The following is a 24,639-nucleotide window of genomic DNA, read 5'->3' on the forward strand; positions in this document are numbered from 1 at the left end:
TTTTGATATTTAATTAATACTAGCACGTTTGGTTAAATTTCTTGAAAATTAAAAATATTTATTTTATGCACTCGTTAGGTACACTACAATTGGCATATAGAACCTATTTGTTATTATAGTCCTAAACAGGATTTACTTTTTGATAATTGTTGTGGTAAGTAGGATGTCATGTGAATGTGATCAAGATGCCAAGTTTGGAACTTTTTGTACATACGGATTACGGACAAGTCACAAGTTATTAGTTACTGTAGTAGTTTCTTAATAAGAAAACAAAAGTACGTGGAGTAATTGTAAAGATAACAGTTACCAGGGTTCAAAGCACAAATTATTATAAGTAAAGAACTTAAAAGACTACAAAACTTGTTGAGATTTCCAAAATTTTCACTCCACCCCTCAACTCCTCTCCAATGGCGGGTCTGTACACCTCCCTCAGACCCCAACCACCTTCTTCTTCTTCATCTTCCCAACAATCCTTCTTCTCGAAAGTTCTTCTCCTCCTTACGATCCTTCCTCTATCCTTAGCTGTCTTTGCCTTTGTTCTTCAATGGCGTGGTGGCGGAGTTGACGATCCAATCTCCCGATGGTCTCCTGAAGAGTCTAACAAATTTCCCGGCATGGACAGCTCTCCTCTGTCCACTGTCGCTCACTCTTCTTCTCACTCATCAGATTGCTCTCTCCTCGCTCATAGTAATACGCCGTCGTTTCCTTACTACAAAGACTGGAAATTCAAACTTCATTCAGATCTCAAACCCAAGGTTTCATTTTTTTTTAATTTGCTTGTGAGGGTTTTGGCTTTTGATCGATCTGGAATGTTTTTTTTTTGTGAGTAATTTGCATTGTTGGTATCTATAGTTCATGCCATTTGTAAGCTATGATTTAAGTTATATAGACGGACTATGTAAAGATTTCCTTACACTATCAGTGAATTTTAACCTGCGATAATAGGTTACCATTTTTACTAAATTACCACTTAATGCATATCAAGAGATATACCTGTACCTATGACCTGATAGTGTCAACAGTTCTCATATTGTCAATGCATAGAACTTAAACTCCTTTAGCTAATTGAGAAATTCTCCCAGATTTTTTTTCTTCCCATTTGCATCTTGTAGCACCTAGTTTGGGATTGAGGCATAGTAGTTGTAACCACAACAAAATAATTATCAAGAAAAAGGTTTCTACAGCCTTTTCCTTTTTGAAATTCCAGCACCTTCAACCAATCGATATCTCCTGAACAGATTTTTAGTGCATTTGTTCCTAGTTAAGAGTTGCTAACATGCTTCCTCTATATTAACTGTTTCCCTATAACAGAAAACTAATGTTTCTCCATTATGCAGATATGTATTACAACCAGTACATCTGCTGGCCTAGAGCAGATCTTACCGTGGATGTTCTATCATAAAGTAATTGGGGTAACATCATTTTTGCTTTTCGTGGAAGGAAAGGCTGCATCTCCTGATGTTTCTAAAGTCCTTGAATCCATTCCCGTAAGTTCCCCAGCCTGTATTTGCCTTATCACTGAATTTTAGGATCATCAAACGATATTTAAATGGTATTGGCCACGATTTTGATTGGGCAGCTGCCTCTCCGTACCTTACCATCAATTAGCTCTATCTAGATGTTTTCAAGAATAGCAATCCCGTGGCTGCTCTTATGAAATGATTGCTTCTAATGCAATTTTCACAGATTTCTTTCCTTTTTTAGATAAATCTAATATATACTAGTCCAAATCCAGTTTACCCACTTAATTTAAGGCTCAAGTGGCATATTTCAATTCCCTAAACTGGGTTTTGTTTTCTGCAGGGAGTAAAAGTAATATACAGAACTAGAGAGCTAGAGGAGCAACAAGCCAAAAGGTCTGTCAATTGACATTTTCTGATTGTTTCAAGGACTGGCTATTCTTTCTTGTATTCTGTTTGGTTGGGCTCATGCCAAATTTGTGTGACAGAAGTTATTGCTGTAAATTATTTCTTGCCTGTTGGCTGTAACTGTGTGAGAAATAGTTAGCATTAAATAGGCTTGCAATTTATTTCGACCATGGAATATTTCTAAAAATATAAGAATTTGTTGATTGGTTTGGTGACACTGAAATATAGGAAATTAATAGAAAAGGGCTATAATATTTTTGTTGCTTAACTTTGTTTCTTCTTATGTTCATATTTTCATTATTTCTGTAACTGTAAAATTACTTTTCATTGAGTTGTTGAAAATTGGCTAAGTTTTTTCATCTTTTAGCATTAGCATGTCATTTTCTTTACATACATTTCGTTGACATGCATTTTCTAATTTTGATCTTCTTTGATGGGAACGAAATGTGGCCTTCAAGTTTTGTTAATGGTTGTACCTTTCACATTTGCATGTCCAATGTTGTCTACCTATGTTTCACTGATGTTTTCTCATTTTGTTCTAGCCGGATTTGGAATGAAACATGGCTGTCAAGTTTCTTCTATAAACCTTGCAATTATGAGCTCTTTGTGAAGCAATCTCTTAATATGGAGATGGCCATAGTGATGGCAAGGGTATGAATTCTTCTACTTTGGCATCATCTATCATTCTAGTCTCATAGCTGATGATCCAAATACATGCTGAAATGTCAGGATGCGGGTATGGATTGGATAATTCATCTAGACACAGATGAGTTATTACACCCAGCAGGTGCTCGAGAGTATTCTTTGAGGCAGTTGCTGCTTGATGTCCCTTCAAATGTTGACATGGTTATCTTTCCTAACTATGTAAGTTAGTTGGAAAAAGTGTTCTGGAAACAGATATTTATAGACAGTGCGTGTCTGATTAACTCTCAGAACATGTTGTTTACTGCTGGAACTGTCATAAAGCATTTTTTAATGTACTCTTTTTTATTCAGGAGAGCAGTGTTGAACGAGATGACATCAAGGACCCTTTTACGGAGGTAAGCTGGAACTTGCAATTCATTATTTTGTTACTGAACTGCACATTGTTGTTGATGGGCAAAACTACTTCGATCATAGAATATGATTTGATGCATTAATATGTTTCCGGTGATTCAGCTGTTTAAGTGCAGTAAGAAATTGAGAGGTGATTTGTCTAAATTAGCAATGTTGCATCTTTCCTATGTGTTAAATTTTTATATATGTTTGACCATGACAGGATCTTTGAGGTAAATAATGGAACTCTTATGTTGTTCTGCTATTGACCTCATGATCAGAAAATTTTCAAGTGTTTTTTGTCATATCTGTTGTTTCTCAATGTTATGTGAATTTAGCTTCGCGTATGACACCTAAGACTGTTTTTCTTTTGTTTTCTTTTCCAATGTACCCATCACAATAGGTGTCAATGTTCAAGAAGAATTATGACCATCTAACAAAGGATACATATTTTGGCATGTATAAAGAAGCAACCCGTGGCAATCCAAATTACTTCTTGACGTATGGCAATGGTAAAGCAGCTGCTCGAATTCAGGACCATCTTCGTCCCAATGGGGCTCATAGATGGCACAATTACATGAAAACTCCAAAGTATGTTTGGAATCTATAACCTCTCACGTAATAATCTGTCTATTATGCTTTTCGCCCTAAGTTAATGCAAGCTTATTGGATCTTAAAGGGACAATTTTCTACTGTTTCATATTTCTGTGTCGGATGGTATGAATATTCCAATGCTTTTCCTTGTAATGCTGATATTCTAGAATTTTCCGTCATATTAAATTTTATTCATATGACAGGGAGATCAAATTGGAGGAGGCTGCAGTTCTGCATTACACATATTCCAAGTTTTCTGACTTGACTTCAAGACGAGATAGATGTGGTTGTAAGCCCACAAAGGAGGATGTTAAGAGATGCTTCATGTTAGAATTCGATAGATCTGTGAGTTTTTTGCTATTTTTCTATGTTTCATTTATATGTGGAAATAAGAGAATATTTTTTCTTATTGTTGTGTTAGTACTGTTTACATGTTACTGCTGGATAGTGTAGTTCCATAATTTTTACAGTTTCATGGTTGTTGCTTGAGAGGAGTTGTTTTGTATCTAATCCATATTTGGTTCTTCCAATTATTTTATGCAAGTTGCTTAATTTGCTACTGGGTTTGGGGAAAGATTCCCCTATTTCCATTTTCAATGGTTAGTCGGTTGGCCAGGATGCTTTGGTTTGTCGGATCGATAGCAGTGGTCAAGTGCGTTGGACGACACGGCATTCTCTTTTAAATAGTACCATCGACTAGAGACCGGATTGCTACAAGAGAGAGGAATGACTATAAGCTAAAAGGGGGGGGGGGGAGTTGCCAACTTGAATTCTTTATATCAATGCTAAATGTCTTCGGCCTTTAGTAGCCTACTTTAAGGTTTGATCGAATCTGATTCAAATAGATTAGATTACCGGCGTTTACCCTCTTTTGGTTCCTTAAGAGTAAGGGAAGGTAAGGGGAGAGGCTCATTAATTTAATCATCATATACATCCCTTTTTTTGATACAATTAACAAGTGAATAGCAAAAGGAAATACTTCAACTAGCCCACCTTTTTTTTAAAATTTTATATTTGAAAAAAGGGAGTAGGTGAATCACAAGAAAAAATAAAATTATAATAAATAGATATAGAGAAGTATATATGTTATGTCCACAATGTTACCTCAATATTTCTTACTCTTCTCATATTCCCGTGACACAATGATATTGTGATGGTAATTATGCGTTTAATACCCTCCCAAGTATTGTCTCATAGCAGTTGACAAGTTCAAACCTAAGGATAATCAAGATATAAAATAAAACAAGTGTGTTATTAGAACATTTTTTGTTTGCTCTACTAACAAATATGGAGAGCAGTATCCGCAACTTAATAGTAAGCCAAAGAATGAAATGGATCATAAAACTTGTAGACTTATTATATTATATCCCTTGTCTGAAGACTAGCTGATCCTTTTTTGATCTTTAGCGTAATAAGTACATGAAACTAAAATGACTTTTATGCATCAGAGGGAGAATGATGACTAGCAAAATGAAAATTTATCTGATATTAATTTTTTTAACCTCTTCCATATGGCACTTATTTCGTTATCAATTGGATATTATTATAATGTCCGCATCATGATAGTGTGAATGGTGAAACGACCAGCACCATTTATTTTCAGCTTAAACTAGCTTGGATACTAATGTCACCTTTTCAAACTTAGACAACGTAATTTCTCCATCAACAACTTTTTTTGCCAACATATACAATGAGGGCCTTGATTATGTTGGCAAAACAAGTTGAATGGGAAAATTTAGCTGTCTAAGTTTGAAAAAGTGGCATTGGTATTGAACCAAGCTGGTTTAAGTTAAAGATAAATGGTACTGGTCCTTTCACCACTAACACTATCATGATGTGGACATATTAATCATATTCGGTTGATAGCAAAAAAATGCGTCATATGGAAGAGATTAAAAAAAAAACTAGTACTTTAACATATTTTCATTTAGCTTGTCATTATTTTCTATCCGATGCATGGAAGTCATTTTTTCATGGACTTAATGTGCTAAAGCGCACAAAAGGATCAATTAGTTTCCAGACAATGGATAAAGTACAATAAGTGTACAAGCTTTGTGATTTCTGGTAAGTTGTGGATACTTCTCCCCATATTTGTTAGTAGGGAAAACAAATGATGTTTTAGTAACACACTTGCTTTATTTTATATCTTGATTATCCAAGTTTGAACTTGTCAACTTTTATGAGACAAAACTTGGGGAGTTATCAAGCCCCCGGTGTAGCTCGAAAGCAGAAAGAGTAGGATTCATTGGAGAGAGCTTGGTGGTCTTAAGAATGATCCGTGGGGGATTCTTTTAAGAATAAAAAATTAAGATAGATTCTAATTCAAGCGAAACCAGTGGTTTCTTGGTCCTGACCAGCTAAGACTAAAGTATCATTAAAGAGCGTTTCCACGTGGTAGAACCTCCTTGGGGTTATAAGATTTTCATGAGGCTGATCTTGAGTCATCTTCCAAGCGCGAAAACCTTCTTTTAAGAGAATATTTTTGGTTGAATTAGTACAATTGTTGGTAGCATTATAGTCGGTATTCCAAGAAATGCTGGCTTTTCCAGTTGCCCTAGATGCATGTAATGGCATCAAGTACTATACATTTTTGAGGCGCACATACACAAAGGAAATTCCTTTCTTGTCCATACAAAATTTAATATGATATGTTTTATTTTCTTGACTTTGATAGTTTATGAGCTAATATGGTGTGATAATATGTTGTATCTTCTGCAGGCATTTATTATTGCTTCAACTGCCACAGAAGATGAGATGTTAAACTGGTAATTACTATTCTAAATAGCAGCTAAATTCATTTCTAATCTCGCTCAGCTCCCTTTTTGTAGCACTCAGGTGGCTTACTGGATTAGTTATGTGCTTGATTTATTCATCAATGTAGACACTTTGCAATTCTGAAGCTGCTATACGTTTCCAGTTTGTAGAATCTTTTTGAAGAATATTAGATAATTAATGCTCGTAATAACGATCTATATGCCTTCTCCTTGGTCAGGTATCGTGAACATGTGGTATGGACTGACAAAGCGGTGAACCTGAAACTATTGAGGAAAGGCATTTTAACTCGTATTTATGCTCCCATGGTAAGCTTGGACAACCTGACTTCAGAATTCTTTTTCTTTGGGTCCAAAAGTGCAATTCTCTTGTATGAAAAAAAGAGAGGAGGTAAATCTAGCGAAAGAATCTGGACAAGAACGATTTAATAGGTCATCTTAAAAAGAATATCTTCCTGTCAGATTATAAGTCCTCAGAACACAAGAATAGTGTAGCCTTTGAAATGAGTACATATCTCTAGCATCAATTTTGATAAGAACCATGTGAAGCTGATGGAAATATGTTCTATATATCGTTTATTGTGTTGGAAATGGAAATAGGGTATTGCTCGGGAAGAATTTTGGCTGTGGGAGGACATCCTTGGAGAACTTATTCTCGTAGGATGGACTAGTAGTCAATGAAGTGGTTGAGAATCATGAGGTCTCAGGTTCAAATTCCAATGGAGGTAAAAGCACTAGGTAATTTCTTCCCTACGTCCAAGTCTTGGTAGACAGAGATACTCAGTACCTCTATTGGTGGGAGGTAGCAGGTACCATGAGAACAGTCGAGGCGCAAACCAGCTAACCTGTGGGAGGACATCCTTGGAGAACTAATTCTCGTAGGATGGACTAGTGGTCAATGAAGTGGTTGAGAATCATGAGGTCTCAAGTTCAAATTCCAATAGAGGTAAAAGCACTTGGTAATTTCTTCCCTATGTCAAAGCTTTGGTGGACAGAGATACTCAGTACCTGTATTGGTGGGAGGTAGTAGGTACCATGAGAATAGTCGAGGTGCGAACCAGCTGGCCTGGATACCAAGCTTATCGGAAAAAACTATTTCTCATAGGATGGACTAGTTAATGAGAGAGAAGCTAAAGGTCAGCATGTTAGGGTTTTACATGGGAAATACATTTTAGGAGAGTTATCCAAGGTATACTTTAGGTACCATGAGAATAATCGACTAGTCACTAAGAGAGTTGCTAAAGCATGTTAGGGTTTTACATGGGATATACATTCGATGATTTTCTGCAAAAAATGCAATTTTCTTTCATTAAACTCTTATTAAATGGAGTTGTCAGAAGAGAGGTACAAGGAGGTGTGGAAAATGGTATTGAACATCGAAGCATCATAGAAAGTAGCTTCCCTTGTTCAATGCGTGGCACGCGATACCATATTAACATCAAACAAGTGATGCAACACCATAAAAAGGAGATAGGGAGAAAAGATGAGGGAAAAAATGAGAAACTCTAGATGATGAACTGGAGCGTGTCTAATCAGTTCCAGGGAAAAAAGTCCTAATTGATAGGTAACCTCGCGTATGCTACACTCAATAAGACAAAGAACTTTTATAAAAAATAAAATTAATAATAAAGATAACTTCAAACTAAAGAATATTGTTTCAAGGTAAACTCTAAAAAATTACTAATAAAGATAAAGTTTAATCTAAAAAGATTAAGGCGAAATGGTTTCCTGGCCACTTAAACTTGACGGGGTTTTAAAAGCCGATACATAAACTTATATTGTTCCCATTTGAACACTCGAACTTATTTTTTCCATAACTAATAAACACATTTGACCATTGACCATGCCCATGTGGCGTCAGTTGGTCCTAATCAGCAGCCCGCGTGAGGAACACGACGCATAGGAGCGTGAAACCCCCCTTCCCAACGCCCAACAGTACAAAATTGTATACATATTTTGTTTTCCTTAAATACTCCTAACAATTAATTGGCATGCTTGAATAGTACATGTTTTTTTTGTCTTTTTCACAAACATTAAAACCCATCATAATTTTGCACCCCCATGCCCCGTTCCTCTCTCCCCAGTTTCTCTCTATTCAGAAACTCTCGTTCTCCATCCTCTTTACTTACGCCATAGACACTCGAGAAAGAAAAAATGATAAGCTCTCTCTTTCTGTTTCTTTCATTATACAATGTGCCAACAGAAATTTTAAATATTTGAGTAAGTGAAACAATATTTCTTCACAATTTACCACCCATCTCAATAAAAGAACCCAAAATACAATCTTTCATTTTTTTCAACCCCACTCTTTCTAGATCTGCAATTTTCGATCTAATAAAAATGATGGGTTAGTGCCGTCCAAATCTGATTCTATATTACTCTAACTGCTGAAGCTTCTTAAAAAAAACTAAAAAGGAATGACAACAATGAAGGAAAAAGAAATAATTATTGTCCAAATAATATTCTAATTTGTGTTCTGTTTATAGGTTGCATCCATTTTATCAGTTTAATATTTTTGCTTGTTGAGGTTATCATCATTGACATGAAAAGAAAAGATAGAGAAAAAGAATTGGGCAGGCTTAGTTTTTGGACTAAAAGATAGTAAAATCCCTCCTGCTAATGTGTTGTTAGGATGCTGCTAGGGGACCAGGATTAGGGTTTTCGCGCCCTTGACGTGTAAGACATCCATTGGTCATTTGCTGACTGGATGGACACGTATGTGTATATGTAATACACGCGCACATGGTCTCTTGTCAGATGTGTTTATTAGTTATGGAAAAAACGAGTTCGAGTGTTCAAATGAGAAAATAGAAAGTTTATGTATCGGCTTTAAAAAACCCGACAAGTTTAAGTGGCCAGGAAGCCATTTCGCCAAAGATTAAAGATGAATATGAAAATGAGGAAAGAAATTTCTAGAGCAGTCTATCTTCTTCTACTAATAAAAGTTGGGAGAGGTATGCAGATCACATTGTCTCGTCAATTGACATCATGGACACTCGTGTTTTTCTAGTGTGATATTTCATGCATATTGGCACAGACAATGGATGAAGCAGCCATAAATTTGAAAATACTGAAAACCAGATGGAAGCATCGTGGTTGTGTTTATTTTGGATTATATGGAGTGCAAGAAATAGGAGATTGTGTTTAGAAACGGTGTAAAATGATGTTGGAAGTTTTGAAATATTTTCTCTATTCCATTATATGTCTAGATCGAGATCGAGATCGAGAGAGATTATATGGAATGCAAGAACTGCGCGATTGTTTAGAATTGATGTAAAATGATGTCGGAAGTATTAAAACATTTTCTGTATTCCAATATATATGTAGAGAGAGAGGCTGTCCCGCAGAAAGATTAGGGATGAATTGCTCCTGAGGCTTTGATTTAGGGGTAAAGACGCAGCATGGGATGTGTGAATTGGGCATAGTTTCACCCTTGTCATCGACACAAAAGGTGGTATTTAAGTGGGACTTTGGGAGTAGGGTGCAGAGGCGGGCCATGCTCCCTCAAGTTTTAAACCTATGAGGACAACTGGGATTCCAATATATATGTAGAGAGAGAGAGGCTGTCCCGCAGAAAGATTAGGGATGAATTGCTCCTGAGGCTTTGATTTAGGGGTAAAGACGCAGCATGGGATGTGTGAATTGGGCATAGTTTCACCCTTGTCATCGACACAAAAGGTGGTATTTAAGTGGGACTTTGGGAGTAGGGTGCAGAGGCGGGCCATGCTCCCTCAAGTTTTAAACCTATGAGGACAACTGGGATTCCAATATAATATGTAGAGAGAGAGGCTGTCCCGCAGAAAGATTAGGGATGAATTGCTCCTGAGGCTTTGATTTAGGGGTAAAGACGCAGCATGGGATGTGTGAATTGGGCATAGTTTCACCCTTGTCATCGACACAAAAGGTGGTATTTAAGTGGGACTTTGGGAGTAGGGTACAGAGGCGGGCCATGCTCCCTCAAGTTTTAAACCTATGAGGACAACTGGGATTGGACCAACTAACTCATGGGATTTTCGGTTATAAAAAGAATTAGGAATGACGTAGAAAATCAGTGTGCGGTATTTGGAAAATAAAAAGTTTCATGGCCATGGCAAGTCAATTGCAGCCATGAAATGACAACTTTTGAAGTCCCTGAATATAGAGTAAGAGTTAGTGTTGGGGAAATGTAGATCCTTCCATCATTCGTTCAAGCAACCTGTTTGTCTTTATTCCAGCAAGACAATGCCTGCATTTTGTTCTCTTGAGATAGTCGAGATCTCTTGGTTTTCCCTAAAATGTCAGAAACATTGTTATAACTCATTCCAACTGTAGCTGTTTCTGTTCATTCTTTTCTATTTTACATGTGCAGGTTATTGTCCAAGGTTTGAGGGAGAGTGGTGTTTTCAGTTCTATCGTTTCGTCTGCTCAGAAATCTATATCGAAGGACAAATTTTTAGCATCCATCGAAAGTAGCAATTCATCAAAGGCTGCTGCCTCTGAGACACTTCCTTCGAGAAAGATTGGTAAAAATCAACATTCTCAAGCTACCAGAAGAGTTTTAGAGGAAAGTGCTTCCCACTTTGAATTTTATGAAGAAGCCATTCCACCACGGCCACCCCCAGGCATAGATGAAGATGTCATAACTGAAGCATAATTGTTCTCCTTTCATGGCTTCTGCTGCTTTCTTTTGTCAACTTGACGGAGTGGATGACGAATGTCTTCATTTGTATCAGTGTAGTATAGCTTAAGATGTAAGCTAGCAGATTCATGGATGTGGGTTAGTTCTTGCTTCGGTTTTATGGTTATTCCCGATCATTATTACCCAAGCGGAGGTGTAAATTTATGTTGTAATACAGAGAAGCATACAGATGTTGGAGTTGGGCGGCGGGGGGACGGTGCAATTAGAAGGATTTTATTTTCAGAGGTCCAACTTTATGGTATGGAGATGAGGGGTTATTCTTAATGTATAGTAACTCGACCTTTAACGAGTTGATTATTTTTTAGGCTCTTGTTTTCTGAAGCACATGCTTTGATTGGCTGTTTACTAAACTCATTTATTAACTTGAATCCGGGGTTCGGATCATGATAAAGCCTTGAGAAAGAGGATAAGAGAAATGAGAAAATTACTAAGCAGGTGTCGGGTAAATTTCGTCCGTTCTGATTTCTAAAGGCTGTTTGGTTGGAAGAATTCGTAAATGATCTCACCATAAAATAATATTATGTTTGGTTAGAGGGATTAAAAAAAAAAAGAAATTTTTTCCTTCCTATATAATATTTGAAGCTTATTTACTAAAATTGTCCTAATTTTTATATTACATGCTCTAAACAAGGATTACTTATAAATTATATACAATCTGTTATACATAGAATTGTATTTAAGTTGAATGTCTATATTTTAGAGAGATTCTAGGGTTTGTTACTTTGTGTCTAAGTCACTTTTTCCCTAAAAATAGAGGGGTTCTATTCCATTGCAATTCGTCCCAAAATCAATAAGAGTTTTCTCTCTACTTTTCGCTACAATACTCTCATTCTTTTATTGTTTTATGAAACGTTATTAGCACGGGACTCTAACCAATTGAATAGAGGCATCTGCTTTGATCACCAGGCTTTGGGAAACATGCATGTTGTTCAACTTGTAAATAATATTGAGCATAATGATTGTCAATTGATTCATAAATTTACTTCAGGAAATTCTGGATTTTAAGGTAGGTATTTTACCTTATTTTTCTCTTTTAAATTCTTGAAATTTTATAATTTGATTTTAAATACAAATAAAGACAATAAATTTTTATTATAACTCTAATAGAGTTTGTAAGAAATTATAACCACACGAAGTGGTAAAATTTCTATGTCTTGCCATGATCAAATTCATGTATGATTGTGAGCACAAGAAGTGAAAACCCGTCCCATTGAATTTGTTTCATTCTCATTCCCTTAAGAGAATGTGATAGCAATATGTGATAAATTTGAAAGAAGACAAAACTATTACCGTGAGGTATCAATGGATGTGAACGTGACAATAGACGAAATTATAATCTTCATCATTGTGGTAATGAGAACAATAAGAATTCACAAAATAATCATTCACTTTGTTAAAGTAATATTTGTCACACCTCCTTTTTCCCGAGAGGATAGGGAGTTTTTCCAACTTAAGTGACATTAATCGAAATGAGATTATTTATTTAATTCAGAGTCGCCATTTGGGATAATTATGGGGTGTCCCAAGTCAGCGATTTATTTTAAATCCCAAATCGAGGAAATTGACTCTATTTTACGGTCTACGAATATAGAAGATCGAGTAAGAAATTCTGTTAACCCGGGAGAAGGTGTGAAGCACTCCCAAATTCCGTGATTTTAGCACAGTCGCTCAACTATTAATAATTGGCCTAATTATCTAATTTATTATATATTTAAAACCTATTGTGCATTTTTACCTTTTAATCGCTTTTAATATTTATGAAATTTATTTGAACAAGTCGCGATATCGTGCACTCGTTTGTTTTTCTACATATTGCGAATAGCGTCACGAGAAACGCACCCGCGATCTACAACATGTTGATTTTATTATTGTTTAAAGTTATGGTCGGGTCACATGAAATGCGCACCCGAATTGGAGATTATGTATCACGACTATGCCACGGGGACCGTACTTGTAATCGTGATGATTTAGTTACGTACCTAAAGTAAACTACGGTGTTTGAAATTATTCATTCTCTATGTTTGAGATTGACTGTAAAGGTCATGAGTTATGGAAAGAGTTGTTGAACAGTATAATGTATTAATCGATTCTAATTCTTTGGGCCTTTGCTGCATTGGAGTTCATTTTGGAAGTTAGATTTACGACCCAACATCTGTACGCAAATCCCTTCTAGGCAAGCTTTTGGGCTTAACTATTTCTAAAGACGGCATCCCAATAATTCTGTTAATGCCTCTTTCAACATTTTCACATTTTTTCAACATCAAATGCAAATCAACAACAGTTTATACAGAGTTTTAAACACAACTATATGAATAAATAGATTTATATGGCTAGTTCATTAACTCAAACTCAATTTGGTGGGAAGTATTACATTATCAGCCATTGATGGAAGCTACTACTTTCAATTGTTGATGGAGTTCACATTAAACCAGACAACCCACTAATAATAAGCTGCGTGAGTGTTCTTTCTTGATTGCTTAAATTAAAACATGAACTATCATGGACAATATTAAAGCATGTCCTATCATACCAAACCTTTAATCAAATCGTGCAAACGAATAGGAAAGAGATCTGTAGTTTCCTAACATGGTTTGAACTAGCATAAATATACATATACACTACAACATATTCAATATATTAAAGAGCAGAATTGGAGAGGAAAAATGGCCACGCTTACCATGTCTTCTAACAGACCTCAATACTAGTTATGATTACATTCAAAGGGACCAATATCTCAAGTAAATAACAGATTCACATGCTTTTGATTCCAAATAACCTTCAAATAAATGACCTACAACTATCCAAACTTCCTATGTTCTTCACAACTTTACATGCTTCTCATCAGATTCAACCCTTAACTATTACTTAGCATGATCACCTAAAACAGATTCACTGCCAACATCAATTAGCTCAATTAATTGAATCATTCTAGTCAAAACATTCAGTTCAAAACAATTCAATCAATGATCAAATATCGACAAAGAGATGAAACAAACAAATCTGGTATCAATCATCAGGAATATATGAATGTAGGCATGTTCATGAGGTCAACAACTCAAACATCCATTCACATTCGAAGAAGAAAACTGACAGGGCTTAGTAAACACATCTAGAAGTAGAGAAACTGATGACCAGATCTTAAGGTAGCCTAATGAAGGCTAAAAAACTAACCTCTTGAGCTAAGAACAACAACAAAATTGAAGGAGATTGAGCCAAAAATACCCTCTTAACAACAGAAACAACAACATTAACCACCAAGAACAAAGAACTAACAGCCAAATTCGAATTCCCAACACAAATGGAGTAAACCAGTCGAAAAATAGAAAAAGGAAAGACAACCTTGAAATTTTTTCTGTTTTGTTTTGTTTTCTGTTTTCTATTTCTATATCTAATTTGAAACTCAAGAAAAGAAAAAATCAGTGTGAAATGGAGAAGGGAATGTGAAGTTTCTGCCCAGAATTCCTTGTGAATCTGTCCTCAATTCTCTCTAAAATGAGTGTATATATGCTACTCTAAGCAAAGAATGAGAGAAGGTCTGATGAAGAATATTCTAGCATGAAATTAGGGAGTGTCAGCTGTAAAAATGGATAAAAAGCATCTTTCTTAACAGAATTTTGTACAGCTGTCTCTCTTATCAGATATTTCCTGTTTCTTCAGCATTTTATCTTAAGAGATTGGGACAACTGTCCCTTTCTAGAAGATTCTTCTAAGCTGTCAAAAGATGAACTTGTTCTTATCTTTATCAACTTTGTACTGCCCTGCTTATGGACAATACCCAAAAATCTGGGCTACCTAGCCAGCAGGCCCAGCTCTTTATGCTAGCAACCATATCCGATGGGCTTGCCTGTCAACATAGCATGCCCAATCATTCTAAACAAAGAAATCACAGACCCAATCTGCTAAAACAGCTCAAGTATATGAGATTAATTCTTAACCTAAGAAACAACAGATTAAAATCTATTAACACCCTAATTGAACTTGAAACTACTAACACATGAAGAAGATGAACTGAAAGACAACATACTGATTAAAAAGAAGAAGAAAGGAAAGTTAAACTAACTATTGGTTCCAAGCGAAAGGAATGAGAAAGAATTCCCCAACACTGGATGGGCCTAAGCCTGAAACGTCCGATCACTGCCTCAAACTTCAACGGTTTCGAACCGAACTAAAACTAACATAAATCGATTGCTCTCGTCAAGAGCAATCGATTCACGTAAGCTTGAGCCGAATCGAATCAAATCCCCAAAAAAAGAGTGAGCTAGGGTTTTTGGGATTCTAAGATCTGAAATTCACGGAGCTTGGGTGGTTTTCTGGGGAAATTGGTGAGGTATTGGTGTAGGAAGGTGTGAGGATTATGTGGTATTAATTTGGGGTGATTTGGAGTAGCGCCGCCACCGTGGGCGATTTCCGGAGGCGAAAGACGGTGGTGAGTGAGAGACAAGAGAGATGAGTTATGAGAGGGGTCTTTTGGGGGTTAGGGGTCGGTCTTGAGACAATTATAAGGGGTGAAAGTGATGAGTTGTGGACCATAGGATTGGGATATATGGACGGCTGAGATCAAACGTGACCAAAACAGGGTTGTTTTGGTCATTTGGTGGGGTGGACTGGATTTTAACGGGTCCGGGCTGGACTGGGGCGATTTGGAAGATATTAAGGCAATTGCAACAACAACAACATCCTAGTATAATCCCACAAGTGAGGTCTGGGGAGGGTAGTATGTACGCTGACCTTACTCCTACCCCGAAGGGCAGAGAGACTATTTCCAGGAGACCCTCAGCTCAAGAAAGCACCAAGTGACGATATATTAGTACTATTGATAGACTCATAATATAATAACATAAAATACATAACATACATAAAAGAAATTAAAATAGCAAAATAACAGCCATATAAGAGAATATAGGAAATACGAGAGAGATGGAAGGTAAACTAATATCCAGCGTATAAAGCCCTGCATCAGTAGCTAACCAGTAGTATCCTAAGCCTAACTCCTAACGGGCTAGTCTCACTCTAGTGCGCTGTATAGATATTCACAACTTCCCCCTAACCTTCAACCTTAATGTTCGACCTCCACAATTCCCTGTCTAGGGCCATGTCCTCAGTAATCCTAAGTCGCGCCATGTCCTGCTTGATCACCTCTCCCCAATACTTCTTAGGTCTCCCTCTACCTCTCCTCGTACCCACCACCGCCAATCGCTCACACCTCCTCACAGGTGCATCAGTGCACCTCCTCTGAATGTGCCCGAACCATCTGAGTCGTGCTTCCCGCTTCTTGTCCTCTATTGGGGCCACGCCCACCCTCTCTCGAATATCTCCATTCCTAATCTTATCCATCCTTGTATGCCCGCACATCCACCTCAACATCCTCATCTCTGCTATTTGCATATTCTGGATGTGTAGGTTCTTAACCGGCCAACACTCGGTACCATACAACATGGCAGGTCTAACTACTGCTCTATAAAACTTACCTTTTAGTAATGGTGGCACTTTCTTGTCACACAGGACTCCCATCGCTAACTTCCACTTCATCCACCCCACCCCTATACGGTGTGTGACATCCTCGTCGATCTCCCCGGTCCCCTGAATAACTGACCCAAGGTACTTGAAACTACCCCTCTTAGGTATGACTTGAGATTCAAGCCTTACTTCTACTCCCTCGTCCGTCGCCTCGTCCCCAAATTTGCACTCGAGGTATTCCGTTTTCGTCCTGCTCAATCTGAACCCTTTAGACTCAAGGGCATGTCTCCAAACCTCTTGCCTCTCATTGACGCCGCGTCGGGTCTCGTCAATTAGGACTATGTCATCAGCAAATAGCATGCACCATGGCATCTCCCCTTGAATATTATGCGTTATGGCATCTATCACCAGGGCAAATAGGAAAGGGCTGAACGCCGACCCTTGGTGCAACCCTGTAACAACCGGAAAATGCTCGGAGTCGCCTCTTACTGTCCTAACCCGAGTCTTAGCTCCATCATACATGTCTTTAATCACCCTAATGTATGCAACCGGGACCCCTTTAGCCTCTAAGCAGCTCCATAAGACCTTCCTAGGTACCCTGTCGTACGCTTTCTCTAGATCGATAAACACCATGTGAAGATCCTTCTTCTTATCCCTGTATTGTTCCACCATCCTCCTAATAAGGTGGATAGCTTCTATGGTAGATCGCCCCGGCATGAACCCGAACTGGTTGTCTGAAATAGACACCGTCCTTCGCACTCTCATTTCAACCACTCTCTCCCAGACTTTCATGGTATGACTCAGTAATTTGATACCCATATAGTTGTTACAGCTCTGGATATCACCTTTATTCATATATAACGGAACCATTGTACTCCACCTCCACTCTTCCGGCATCCTATTAGTCTTGAATATAACATTAAACAACCCAGTAAGCCATTCCAAGCCTGCTCTACCCACACCTCTCCAAAGTTCAACCGGAATTTCGTCTGGCCCGGTAGCTCTGCCCCTCCTCATCTTACGCATTGCCTCCATGACCTCATCGACCTCAATGTCCCTACAATAACTTAATTCATGGGGGCTGTCCGCATTCCTCAATTCACCTAGTGTAATATCCTGATCCCCCTTTTCATTTAGAAGTCTATGAAAGTAGGACTGCCATCTCCTCTTAATCTGGTCCTCCCCCGTCAAAACTTTGTCGTCATCATCTTTTATGCACCTCACTTAGTCCAGATCCCGAGCCGCCCTCTCTCTCACCTTAGCGAGTTGGAATAACTTCTTCTCGCCGCCTTTGTTCCCTAGTTCCTCATACAGACGAGCAAAAGCTGCTGCCTTAGCCTCCGTTACTGCCATCTTCGCCTCCTTCCTAGCAACCATATATCTCTCTCTGTTCGCTGTCTTCTCCTCCTTGCCAGTGCTCCCTACTAGTCGCAGCTAAGCCGCCTTCTTCGCTTCCACTTTACCTTGGACACCGACATTCCACCACCAGTCTCCTTTGTGGCCACCGATGCTTCCAGAAGCTATACCTAACACCTCTGTCGCCGCCTTCCTTATGCTGTCTGCCGTCGTCGACCATATAGTGTTTGCGTTCCCACTACTTCTCCAAGCTCCCATTGCCGATAACCTTCCTACCAACTCCTAAGCTTTATCCTCAGTCAAGGCGCCCCACCTAATCCTCGGGCGGCCTCGTACTGACCTCTTCTTCCTCTTTATCGTAATACCAATGTCCATCACCAAAAGCCTATGTTGCGTTGCAAGGGTCTCACCTGAGATAACTTTGCAATCCTCGCACCACCTTCTGTCGCATCTCCGGAAGAGGAGATAGTCAATCTGAGTCTTCGCCGCCGAACTTTGGTAAGTAACCAAATGCTCCTCCCGCTTCAGAAAACTTGAGTTTGCAATCACTAGATCGAATGCCTTGGCAAAGTCCAGCAGCGAAGTGCCCCCTCCGTTCCGTTCCCCAAAACCGAAGCCGCCATGCACCTCAGTATAACCACCTGTGGACGACCCAATATGACCATTGAAATCTCCTCCTATGAATAACCTCTCGGAAGGTGGAATGCTACGAATGATATCATCCAACCCCTCCCAAAAACGCCTTTTAATCTCCTCATCCAAGCCAACTTGCGGCGCGTACGCGCTAACGACATTTAAAGTACACTCACCCACCACCAATTTAATAGTCATTAGTCTATCATTCACCCTTCTGACCTCAACCACCGACTCTCTAAGATGGCTATCGACTAGGATACCCACTCCATTCTTACCCCTGTGGACTCCAGAGTACCACAACTTATACCCATCCGCATTTCTCGCCCTCGATCCAACCCACCTAGTCTCCTGGACACACGCTATATTAATCTTCCTCTTCTGGAGGATCTTTGCCAACTATATGGACTTACTCGTCAGAGAACCTATGTTCCATGACCCGATTCTCAACCTATAGGCTCCCTTGCCCCTTCTACCTCCCCTGCCTCCCGTCCCACACCCTGACCCTGGCCCCACACTCTTCCCCACACGAGGACATGCCCTTAATCTACCATCCCAGACTGCAGCCACTTACCCCTACTGCCAATCTAAAGAGGGCTCGCTAGTGCCCAACGGCCAACGAATCAAACTAGAAGGAAACAAGTCACTACAAGTACACTTGTAGAATGATTGAACTATTGTGAACTAAAGGGACAACAATTTAGCTAAACACCAAAAGGGAAACCGTAGAACGGGAGGTACCAACTCCCGAGAACCAAACCTGTGTTAACTGGCTTTACTTGGTGTAGTTATACGCTCACACACCGCTTCCCACCGTCCTTTGACGATGCTCGCTCAGATTGCTCTCCTTTGCTAGTGCTTGTGCGCCCAACTTGTCTTCGACAAGTTCGTGAACTTCCTTGAAAACATAGAATATACCACGACCCAAAAAGCAGGAGGGCTGTCACCGCTACCACTGGTGTAGCCCTGACAGTAGTAGTGGAAATATAGGGAAAAAACAGAGAACTGTATAAAATTCACCAAGTTCTACCGTGGTACAACATACTGAACAATTGCAAGGTAGAAATCTTACAATTTTTTAAGAGGAAACCCGCTGTCAAAAAGGATCAAACTCGAAAGGTCGCCAGAGCTCCGATACGGGATCTTTGCAGTTTTTTTGGGGGAGGGGGGGGGGGAGGATAGAAGAAGAAAAAATAACAAGAAAAGAAAAAGAAAGAAAAGGAAGGGGAGATGAGCAGAGACAGGGAGAGCAGTGTTCGACGCTCAGATATCCACCGGCGACGATCCGGTAGTGGGGGTGAAGAACAAGCCGGGGATTGGGGGGGTTATGAGAGAGATAACAGACGGGGGTGGGGGTATGAGAGAGATTGGGGAAGAGAGATGGGATGAGGGGGGGGGGGGTTACCTGGGGAGTGGTCGCCGGCGGGTGTTGAAGTAGCCGTTAAGGCTGGGGGCTTTCGGAGATAAAGAAAGGAGAGAGAGAATGTCGTCAAAGAAAGGAGAGATATTAAGGCAATTGGGCCACTGAAAATGGTTGTGGCCCAATTCGGAATCAAACAAAGCTCTTCTTTTTGCTTTTTTTTCTTCTTGATTTTTAAATTATAATAAAGTAAATAAAAACCTAACCTAAGTCCTACGTCAAATCTAATTTGTAGAATTGAATTAATTATCTATTTCTAACATTAAAATAATTAATTAACTTAAAACTCATTAAAGGAAAATACTAATTTTAAAACTAAAGCTAAATATGTAAAAATGACCATTTTTTTGGTTTTTGTTTAATAATGCAATTAACTCATGTATTTAATTCCTAAAATGCAATTAAGATCTAGAAATGCCATGCAATGAAATGTTGAACATTTTTTGGTATTTTCTATGATTTTAAGATATTAAACGCGTAACTAAATGCAAATAATTAATTAACAAAAAATTCCTAAATTTTTTATTAGAAATTAAAATAATTAGAAAAGTCTATTTTTGATTTTGTAGGAGTATTTTAATCGAGAAAAAATTACGTGCTCACAGCTGCCCCTTTTTGCTCGGAAACACGAAGAGTTTTCGGACAAAGATAAAGTGAACAACTACGAGCAATTTTTGCCCATTGAATACTCCATGGGAAACGTTTGGAAATGTTTGATCAAACCTTGCTTCCGAGGTTGCCTACATATCCTTGGCTATTAAGGAATCATGCCATTGTAGTTCTAAAAGTTTTGGGTAGCTGGGACTACTGAGAAGCTGTGATTTCACTGCTGTTGCTGCTGTTACTGTTTGCCGAACTCCTTATTATACAAAAATCCAAAATGAAAAGAAACTAAGCAAGTCTATCAACTATGAGTTACAAGATTCCTATCTATAAGTCTTCTGAAGCTTGATCTTGAGTCATGGTTTGTTCTTCATGCAGACACTAATCTGAACTTTGATGCTTGCTAGCTGTAGGTGCTAGTTCATTCTTCTTCAGCTTTTTCAGATCAAGACGGGACATGCAAAGCTCGTGACTTCAGTCATATCTTGAGAATTCCACATCTTTTCCCCGCTTCTGCGCTTTGGATTCACTTCTTTTTCTTTTCTTTTCTTTATTTTGGATTGTGACTTCTTTTTGGTCATCTCGAACCCTGTGCCTCGAGGTGAAAACCTGCTTAGACACCAAAACAAACGAGCGAACAAAATTTTTCTGGCCCAATTTTCACTAGGAGAATTTCGTGAGTAGTTTGTAACAAAACTCTATACTACTTCATTATTGAAAGCAATAGAAGTTAGGATTGGTGTACCCTGAGAAAATAGAGACTTGGGAGTGAAAACCATATGTCTAAAAATGAAAGCAACTAGGAAGTGGAGACCCTATGTCTAAAAATGAAATGAACTAAGGAGTGGAGACCCTATGTTGGAAAAGCAACTAGGGAGTCGAGACCCTATGTTGTAAAAGCGACTAGGTAGTGGAGACCCTATGTCTAAAATAACTTCAACTAAGGAGTGGAGACTCTATGTTGAAAAAGTGATTAGGGAGTGAAGACCCTATGTCTAAAATAACTTCAACTAGAGAGTGGAGACCCTATGTTGAAAAGGCGACTATGGAGTGGAGACCCTATGTCTAAAATAACTTCAACTAGGGAGTTGAGAACCTATGTTGGAAAAGCGACTAGGGAGTGGATACCCTATATCTAAAATAAACATCAACTAGGGAGTGAAGACCCTATGTTGGAAAATCGACTAGGGAGTGGAGACCCTATTGTGAGCACGTGATTTTTGCCCTATATGAATTACTCCCATAGATTCAAGAAAAATAATTTTCTCCATTATTTGCAATTTTGTGGATTTTTGTGGCATTTTCTGTTATTGTTTGTATATTATCTGTGCATGTTTATTTTGTTTAATTAATAAAAAATACAAAAAATATATTGCATTTGCATTTATGATTTAATTTCACATTTTAGGATTAATTAACAAATTAGTTGTTTGTTTTATGAAAATGAAAAAATCACAGAAAAAATAGTTTATTTTGCACTTTTAATTTTAATTGTGAATTTTGGTAGTTTTTCCTTCAATTTGGTTTTAATTAATCATAGAAATAATTATTTATAGTAATTAATTTTATAAGATAATTTGATTTAGGAATTAATTTAGGATTTATTTTTAGTTTTATTTTAGAAGAAATTAAAAAAAGTAAAAGGAAAAGAAAAAGAAAGCAAAAGAATGAGAAGTCAATTTTGGGCCTTTTAATCTTAAATCCCTTTAGCCCAAATCCTTTGGCCCCAAACACCTGCCTAGTACCCACTTACCTGAGGCCCAAACCCATTCCCCACCTGGTCCCCCTCAGCAACCCTAAACGACCCTGTTTTAGTTAGTCTGATCAGGGCCGTCGATGTTCTTTGATCGGATGATCGAGAACTGCCTACCCTAGACTATTAAACTGTCCGAACCCAGTAAATCCTCCCCCTCATCGTCTCTCATCTCCCTCAAACTCAAAACCCTAGAGATATAACCTACCCGCCACCAAACCCCTCAGCTTCTTTGCCGGCGGCGCTACCCCAACCCCACCCAAATTCACACCAAACAACCACCACACTCTCCTCATCTCATATCTACCACCAATTTCCCCAAAACCCTCACCCATTTGCTTCAATTCCAAATCTGAAATTCCAAAAAAGAAACAAAACCCTAATCCGTTCCTCCTTCTGATTTCTAATGGTTTCAAGGCTCGATCCGAGCCAAAATTTATGCCAGTCGATTGTTCTCAATAAGAACAATCGATTAGTGTCATTTTTGGCTCATTTCGAAGCTCACCGGATTCCGGCCAAATCAACACTGACCGACCCAGCTTCGTCGTCATCGTTCATCTATTCGCTTCGTTGTGTTAAGATATCCTGGCGTTAAATTGGTATTGCCCACTCTCTTGTCCCACGACTCTGCTAGTTGATTATTTCTGTTTCTTGTTTTTTTTACTTGCTTCATTTCTGTCTTGTTTTATTTAATAATGAAGTTCATTTAGTTGATAATTAAAGTTAGGTTTAATCGCAAAGTTTGGAATTATTGTTTATTTTCTTTTTCTGAATTTGATCTTCTTTGCTTGATCATTCGTGATGGTTTATGTTCTTGTATTAACTGTGGTCAATCATTGACCCAGTTAAGAGACTCGTTCATTTGGGGTCGTGGGTTAACTTGACCTAGGCAAGTAATTGAAAAGTAAATACATGGGTGTCCGGGGTCAATATAGGGATTTAAAAGATAAGGGAATCAAATTCTGTTAGGGTAGAAGGTTTCAAAGAATAGGATAAGAGTTGAAAGTTTTAGATATTTTTGAAAAGGGTTAAAAGGGTAAAAAATAACTAAGGAAGGAGGGGTAAATAAGGAATTGGCTAGCTGTACTAGGGCTGCCTTAGGCATGCCTATATAAGCTATCTTTCCATTCATTGAAGGGGCAGAAGAAAATACTTTTAAAATCCTAAAGTTGGAACGGCTGAGATTTGAGTAAAAGCTCTGAAATAACATTGAAAACCTTGATTTTTCTTTGTTGAAAACCACTCAAATTCTATTTGGTTTCAGTTTGTCTTGATGCTCTTTGCTAGTTTTAAAGTTTCTGAAAAAATTTCAAGTTTCTTGCACTTGATTAGAAAATGCCTTGAACTTGGGGTTTCAAAAATTGGTTTGAGTTGCTGATTTCATCACTATTCCATTGCTGATTTGCAAGCTTATCCTACTGTGGTTTTCCTCTTTATTTGAGCTCACTACTGCTGCTGCTTCTGTTAACTCCCAGTTCATCTTTGTTTGTTTTGCTGTTGTAACCAGGTACATATTTTTGAATCCCATCTATGTGAAGTTCAAATGAGAAGATGAAATGAAGAATAGTAATTTGAAGCATGGATTTAAGATTGCATGTTCTTAGTTATTCTTGTATTATTTTGTTTTCCTCCCTACCCTCAATCCTTGCTGTTCTGATTTACTGTTAAAGCATACTATGTCGGTTATTGAATACTTCTCTCAAAGGGTGCCTTTGATTCATACCCCAATCTATGATGTAATATTCTGTTAATTTTATGGCCAGATGATGGCTCAGATCCTTGAGTCTTCACATTAGTTTTGATTTGAATATTAAAGAGGCTTGCTTAACAATATATGAGGTTGAGTCATCAGTAGGTCGTGGTTCTTCTTTCTTTTGCTATCATAATATGTTGATTGTACTCGAATAATGCTACTAGGTATCTGAATTTAGTTTGTTTAAACATCATGTTGGGGAAAAGGGAAAATGGTCTATGTTTGTTTTGAGAGGGGCAAAAGCATGCATCAATTTACTTTTGAAGGGGTATGTGAGTATTTTAACTTAAGCTTGGTACCTGAATTTCAGAATATTCAATTAGCTTATCTGAGTTTGAATGGTTAGAATGCAGAAGTCAAAAATGTGGACTTAGTGTTATGGTCCATATAGCCTTGTTGGGATTGTATTCTTGATTTGGTATGCCCTTCGTGCCTGAGGACTCGAGCTCGAGTCCTTTCTCTTCTTCAGACTTTAGTTGTACAATTCGGGCCAGTCTTTGGGCCTGGGGTCAAGAGACTACCTAAAATCGATTTGCAGGCCTTCATGGCATTGGGCCTGCTTGCTTCAGATTTCTTCCGCGTGGTTGAAAGGGCACGAGCCAATTAACAAATGTATCTGTCTCCTTCTATTTATTTTCTTTCACACAAAGTTTCCTGTTTAGCTAATATGAACATTAGAATTAAATTAGCTTCGGGGTGTTCCATATTAAAAGAAATA

At 38.2% G+C, this 24,639-nt stretch overlaps 1 protein-coding gene across 1 annotated transcript; it reads left to right on the forward strand.

The window, feature by feature from the left end:
* Nucleotides 1–353: 353 nt before the first annotated feature.
* LOC107820074 (glycosyltransferase-like KOBITO 1) lies at nucleotides 354–11,263 on the forward strand. The gene is made up of 11 exons (XM_075243686.1): nucleotides 354–755; nucleotides 1,338–1,487; nucleotides 1,804–1,856; nucleotides 2,411–2,519; nucleotides 2,598–2,732; nucleotides 2,864–2,908; nucleotides 3,307–3,494; nucleotides 3,701–3,842; nucleotides 6,216–6,262; nucleotides 6,490–6,577; nucleotides 10,617–11,263. Exons 1-11 carry the CDS (start codon nucleotides 408–410, stop codon nucleotides 10,899–10,901), a joined length of 1,590 nt encoding a protein of 529 aa, XP_075099787.1. The 5' UTR covers nucleotides 354–407; the 3' UTR covers nucleotides 10,902–11,263.
* Nucleotides 11,264–24,639: the final 13,376 nt, after the last annotated feature.

This window comes from Nicotiana tabacum, chromosome 22 (assembly GCF_000715075.1).
Source record: "Nicotiana tabacum cultivar K326 chromosome 22, ASM71507v2, whole genome shotgun sequence".
NCBI classification, from domain to species: Eukaryota; Viridiplantae; Streptophyta; class Magnoliopsida; order Solanales; family Solanaceae; genus Nicotiana; species Nicotiana tabacum.

Bases quoted from the DNA above. Each gene is read 5' to 3' on its own strand.
- LOC107820074 (XM_075243686.1), top strand. From the start codon at position 408: ATGGCGGGTCTGTACACCTCCCTCAGACCCCAACCACCTTCTTCTTCT. The intron at 756-1,337 runs GTTTCATTTTTT...TCCATTATGCAG, and splicing joins ATTCAGATCTCAAACCCAAG to ATATGTATTACAACCAGTAC. The intron at 2,733-2,863 runs GTAAGTTAGTTG...TTTTTTATTCAG, and splicing joins TGGTTATCTTTCCTAACTAT to GAGAGCAGTGTTGAACGAGA.